This window comes from Colletotrichum truncatum (genome assembly GCF_014235925.2).
Source record: "Colletotrichum truncatum strain CMES1059 chromosome Unknown Contig_0008, whole genome shotgun sequence".
Classification (NCBI taxonomy): Eukaryota; Fungi; Ascomycota; class Sordariomycetes; order Glomerellales; family Glomerellaceae; genus Colletotrichum; species Colletotrichum truncatum.
The window spans coordinates 2,104,090-2,110,554 of NW_027222405.1; the positions used below are offsets into that span (position 1 = coordinate 2,104,090).

At 53.7% G+C, this 6,465-nt stretch overlaps 1 protein-coding gene across 1 annotated transcript; it reads right to left on the reverse strand.

The window, feature by feature from the left end:
• Window positions 1–1,979: 1,979 nt before the first annotated feature.
• On the reverse strand, window positions 1,980–4,689 carry CTRU02_212053 (ibr domain-containing protein; the record flags this gene model as incomplete). Its single annotated transcript, XM_070205771.1, has 4 exons — window positions 1,980–2,937; window positions 2,992–3,501; window positions 3,566–3,760; window positions 3,815–4,689. The coding sequence occupies 4 exons, from the start codon at window positions 4,687–4,689 to the stop codon at window positions 1,980–1,982; spliced, it is 2,538 nt and encodes an 845-aa protein (XP_070060584.1).
• Between the last annotated feature and the right edge of the window lie 1,776 nt (window positions 4,690–6,465).

A 6,465-nucleotide genomic window follows, 5' to 3' on the forward strand; every position in this document is an offset into this window, starting at 1 on the left:
GCCATAGCCCGGGTGTGATGGCAGTGAAGGCACGAGGAAATCCAAGAAGCCGGGGACGCTAAGCACGGGTGCTGTGCAGCGCGCACAGGACAATGATGCAACATTTGGGAAGGAAAGTCACTCGACTCGGCGCGTCATTGGGCGAGACAGCTCGGAAGCCCTGGACCTTGGGCCCAAAAGACTACCCCCTCGTGCCTACTTTCTCCTACAGACTATACGTACCTCGTTGCGGTAAGTTTTCAAGTGTCCTGAGTGTCTCTACTGGTACCCAAGCCCAACCAGATGTGTATTACTCAAGGAGAAATGTAAGCCCAAGGGCTCCGATCTCTCTGTTTTGCCCCCACCACCGGTCTTTCTTTTTTCCCCTTTGTTTTTATCGACTTCCACTTGATCCGACATGGAAGTTGTCTGCTAAGCTCAAAGTACCTTTTGCTTAGCTCGCCTTATTTAGACTAACTGCAACCCCGCCTTAATCTATCGCCCCTCCCAGTACTCACATGTCTCCTAGGAACGAACACAAACCGCCTCATCCGGATACAGGGCTCTCCCCGTTTCCTCTTGGCAGGTTGAGAGACTTTCGTTCATAGTCCAGTACACCCCTCGTGGGTATCACTCAAGCATCTCTGGGGAATTGTGACAACAGCAGTAACAAGCTCTGGTATTCTCGTCATCGCAAAAATAGAAAAGACAAAGTCAAATTGGTCTGTGAGAAAAAGAGGGTGAAGGGTCCGAGTAACACTTCTCGCCCTAATGGAAGAACAAGTACTCCAGCACCTACCTCAATCCTCGCCTTCGTCCCCATCTTCCTCAATCTTCAACGGTTGCCCAGGCGAACGACAACAGAAAGATCAGAAAACCCACAGTTACAAAGCTCTCTGGACAAGCATCGAGATTCTTGGCAAGGGGCCAGGTCCGATCGATCGACAATTTCATCGGCATGGGTGGACTGATGGACCAGGGTTACCGATGTTGACGAGCAGGTCACAGTTGAATGCGACGTGTAAGCTGTTCAAGGCATTTTTCGGGGGGGTGTACGTGCGTTCATGGACGTGCGGGTGCTATCCCACTCCGTTTCTGTGAGATGCGGCGTCGCATATAGGACTGTAACCGGCAGTACCCTGAGATATGAGATGGATATCAATGCGAACAACAGGCCAGGAACGGCATCCACGTCACGATTCCCCCAACGCCGCACAGGATTGCGAGTCAAGACCCGCAGCCCGCCTTGTTCCCTTCCTTCGTTTTTCCCCATGATATTCCAGATTACTGCCAACTTGACCTCGTCGCTTGCCCTCCGAGACACATGCGCCTTTTCAAGGCAGCCTATAACCTTGCGACCCAACCCCGGACCCGACTCCGTAAGCCTCGATATCCCGAACTGCCAATTTGACCACGCTCCATTCACCGCCCTATTTCTCTTGGCCAACGACATCATGGACACTGGCCATCACAGTTGCATGGTGACACGATGCATTTTCAAACAGGGACGTTGTGTATGTGCGCAACACGCGCCAGCCCCCAATATGGGAATTCACAACGTCCTCCATTGGCCAAGGTATCGGACGACACCATACATGGGACTCAATATCATCCGCCAGCCGTATCGCACAGAAGGGGAACCGAGCTGCCCGACGCAGAGAGTTCACGGAGAAACGGCAGCTGTTAGGGGCAGACAGGTAAGCTGGTACTAAATGAACCTTGATTGGCGCTCCTGACCATATGCGGTATATCTCGTCCCTCCTCCCAAAGGAAAAATTAAACCATATCTATATCCGTGCCCGCCTGACTGAGGATATCACACGCCTAGTTTTACAAGCATAACCCCACCAAACAGCAGACATCCTCTCCAAATGTGCAACATCAACAAAACGGCAAAATAACAAATCGTCGTAAAATCATGTGTTATCCTGTGTCCATGTCCTGTATTGCTGTTAAATACTTTAGCTTGCTGCTCATTCTTCTGTCGGAAGTAGACTGCCCTAGGCCCGAGCACTCTCCTCGGGTGCACCTGGCTGGACATGGTTCCGCCACTCGAATACCCTGTTCATGCCGCGCCCCGGGCCTGTGAGGCCGGCGAGTGTGGAGGATTTGGGTTCTGTGTACGGGCGCCTTCGGGCGTGGGGAGCATGCACCGCTGCTTCTCTCTCATAATCGTGGATCATCCGCCCTGGAACCACTCTCTCCGACGGTCGCGTCGTCCTGGCACTGTTGTACAACTCCTCCTCCATCGTGTGTCGCCGCAGCATGGGGATTGGTGGCGGAGGTCCCATTCCCATGGGGGCCGGCATGGGGGGAGGAGGTCCCATGGGAGGAGCCGTCATCGAACCGAGAACAGGAACTGCATGCGGCGAGGTCGGCGCCATGCCCGTACGTGGACCGCCCGGGCTGGTTCGATACTCCGAGAAACGCTCAGCCAACCGCTGACCCATCGAGTCCTGTGGAAGGCCTCGTGCACGATTGACCCCCGACATGTAGTCCGTTGGCGTGGGTCGTTCGAATGCTGCTGGTGGCGTTGGGGCCGGGGGCACGGGCGGCCCGGATCCGAATACGTCGTCTACGTCTCTGCGATAGTCATCATTTATAAAATGCCCTGCCGTGTTCCCCATACCGACAACATCCCCGTACCCTCTGTCTAAAACATTGTCGTCATAGCTCGAAAACCGTCGCGTATTGTCTTCATCACGGTTATCCTGAAACCTCCGGACCAGCCTGTCGTCGTAATCTTGTGAACGAGACCGAGGAGGCCGCTCCGCTTCCACTATCGGTCGGATGTTTCGCGTCGTCGTGTTTAAATCTAGTGTCTCCATTCGCTGTATTGCGACAGGAACTTGCATGTCATGGAGTCGGTTCGCCTCGGGGTTATCATAGTTGAACCACGGGCATTCGCAGTTCTTCCACTTTACGCCGCAAATCATACAAAATTGTGCTCCGCAACGACTGTTATCAATCAGCAAGTGCCGAAATTTAATGAGGAGATGGTTAGCGCCTCACCATGTCATGTGGTTGCAGCCCTCCTCAAGCTCAACCATGTGGCTGCACTTGTAGCATCGTTGCCATCCGGCTTCTTTGGCCTGCTCCAGGAATCTGGTGGTATCTTCGTCATCGGGACAAGCCCTTGATGAATGCCATTTGCCTTTGCAAGAGCAACAAACATCAATACCGCATGCCTTGCATGTTCCGCATTTACGGCCGCCTCTGCGGTGGATATCCCCTGGTCTAATCCACTCCCCACACCGTCTCGAAGGACAGTATATACGATTACGAGTTGTGTATTCCCAATACTTTTTGTTCCACTTCATCTTGAAGTCAGATGACAATAAGCGCTCTACATACTTGAGTGGTATAAGGTCTGAGGTGCAGCACTTGGGAGGCATAGATTGAGAGTCAGTGACGGAGAGTTTGAAACGTCTCTTCAGACACGAATCACACATGCGATGGCCGCATTTGAGCTTTGCGATTTTCGTAGGGCGAAAGTCGTCCAAGCAAGCAACGCAGTTGATTCTGCAGTGTAAGCGTTAGCTCGTATGTCACTGGTTAGGTCAAGTGTTCTGCAGAGGTGGCTTACGTCTTGGGCGGCTTCTCGGGCGAGTGAGATCGCGCACTCCCGGTGATCATATGGCCCAAGAAACTGGGTGGACGTCTGTTCGAGGAAGCCGTGCTGTGCGATGTAACGTGCGATGCGGCCCCTGAAATGTTATTGGGGCGACGGGCGACACGGGAGTCTGCGTACACAACCTCCGAGGAGCGTGTCCTAGGGTGTCTGTTCAACACAATGTCAGACTCACCCTGAGAAGGGAGCACTCCATATGCCAACCTTTTAGAGGAGTTTAGAGGCTTTGAGACGACCTCGTACGTCTTCGGGGACGGACGATGATGACTGGCCTTCCTAATGGGGCTGTAGGAGCGCTGTCTTGACTGGTGCCTCTCAGAAGCCGAGCGGGACAGCCGAGAATGGTGTCGGGCAAGGGATCTACTGCGTTCATCAAGAGACTGCCGCGGTGCAGGCTCAGTTGATTCATCATCGTCGTCCTCCTCTACATATACAATCTCCCTTATCTTCCTGCGCCGCTTTGGCTTCTTCTCACCCGACGGCCGATGCCGCTCCTCCACCGCAGGTCGACGAGTGCGTAACTCATACTTTTCCTTCTCCCTCCTGGCCCTCTCGTGACGTCTTTGGCGCTTCTCTTCCTGGGTCGACACACTAGTTTCCGACTCTTTGTCCGTCTCGGGCTCGGTGCGGGACCGCGAGGACGTGGATGACCTCCTCGATTGGTAAACTCGGCGGGGTCTCGAATGATGAGCGGCCGTCGGGCTTCGGGCACGCCTTGGACTCATCCTCCGGCCGGCCGAAAGCGGTTCCTCCTCTCCGTAAGAATCATATTCGTATGCTGCTACTGGAAACCTTCCCCTTCTGTAGGTTTCCGTCGTTGAGTTTCTAGGCAGAACGGGCATCGTCTCGACGACGGTGACAGACGCACCACTGCTGTTCCTTGAGTTTCGGCTTCGTTCATGGGACGAAGCTGTCTCATCGGTTCCTTGTATTAAGTCTTTGGGTCTTCGGTACGCCAACGAATCGAATGTTGTCTCACCACCGGAGCGCCAATCATAGTCGGCGACAGGTAGCGGGCCGGGAGGGTAGTGCCTTCTGGACGTTCTCCTGTGCCAGTCTTCCGCATCTCGATAAGCCATTGGGCTTCAGACAGCCTCATATGAGAGAGAAATAGAAGGGGATTGGGATTAAGGCGGGATGGTGGTCGTAAATCGGAGGGGTCCGAAAGGGATACCCGAACAGCTGGTTGCTCGTGAGTGGACAGGTTCAATGCATACCGTATAGCTATGATTGGCCTTGAATGACGGGTTGCATGGAGGCCATGCACTAAGTCGGCGGGCGAAAGGTGATATTGTGCGCCCTAGAAATCCTGACCACGATGACTGTTTGCCTCGTCCTCGTGAGGTATCAATCGGGCAGCAGTGGAAGCTGTTTGGTCGACCTATGCTGGATAGTGGGGAGAGTGAAAGTTTAGAGGTAAGACGAGAGAGAGCTGCAGTTGACGAGAGGGGGGAGCGTTTGCTCTGCTAGGGTAGTAGCGTTTGTTGGATGCCTTGTTGGATCACGACACGCGAGAGGTCAAGCCAGGCTACAATATGACAGTGTAAGAAGCCACAAAGACCAAGCTAGGGCGAGGGGACTGTTCTATCCATTTGATGGTAGCCTAAGGTTTGTTGTTTGGTGGTCTGGTCTAGTAGCTCTACAATCGAATCTGTTTTGATTAAAAAAAAAAAAAAAAAATTAAAAAAATCAGTGGTCGTTGCTTGGCTAAGGGCATTAAGGGAAAAAAAGGAAGGGGGCATTCCAGTTAAGAAACCTGTGACTGCAACATGGCGAGGCCGTTAGTGAGAGTCATTCCATTGCCTGAGCTGCACCTATAGTGGCTGTAAAAGCGCGCCACTAAGCCAGCCGATTGGCCCCCGTTGCGGCGGCTGGGTGGAATCTGTCTCTGAAGAGTGAATCCCAACGTCTCGTGCCCCCCTGTGGTCCCCATCTGCTGAACAGAGACTGGGTCGAGATCCGGCGCGCCATATGCACGCAGAAGGAATGAATAGGTGACTCCCCTCAGGAAAGCCAAAAGAGGAGATAACGCAATCAAAATGGACTCATTAAGCTGGGCCGGCCTGTTTGAAGTTGGTTCCATCGCAATCCACAAAGTGCTGACGGACGGACGGGTAAGATACGGCCGCTGTAGCAAGTCGTCTGAGCTGACGGGTAGTCCGAACTTCAACTCAGCGCGACTGCAACGTGCTGGTTCGCCCTAAATTTTGCGCGGGGAGCGCGGGAGAGGCTATCTGACAGCGAAGATGGAACCCTGAAGGCCGACTCGGGGGATTGAACCGGGAGGCTGAGCCTTGTTCTCAGCCAGCCGTCCTGCAGGGAGCTGCCCTGACTGACTGACCGCTCTGGCCGCCGCTGCCTTGAAATATCGTTGCACGTGCGCTATACCCTCGCGTGTAACCACGAGTCCACGACCCATGACGACGGTGCCTGCCCGTCAGGAGAAAATGTGATTTGGCTGACAGTCTCATGTTGGCTGCACGTAGAATATTCCATCGTGTCGTGCAATTGTAAGCTCTACGCTGACACAAAACTTAACATTCGCAATGTAATACTCGAATTTCGCATGCCATTTACCAAAGTGTAACAAAGTGCACCTCTAGGTTGCTGCTACGACTTACACTAACGAGACAACCAGCGAGATCGGCGTCCCGGGGCCCCCGATACTTATCATTCACCCGATCCCGATTGGCTCAGGTGGGGCCGATACCTCGGTCGGGCGGGCCCGTGGCTCATCTCGGCCGGCTGACCGCCTTCACAATTCATGATCATCAAGTACTTTCCTTGTCCATTTTTGGTCCGTATGATGGCATTCAGCTTGCCTGGGTTTGTTGATTTTGGCACCTGAGCGAAGC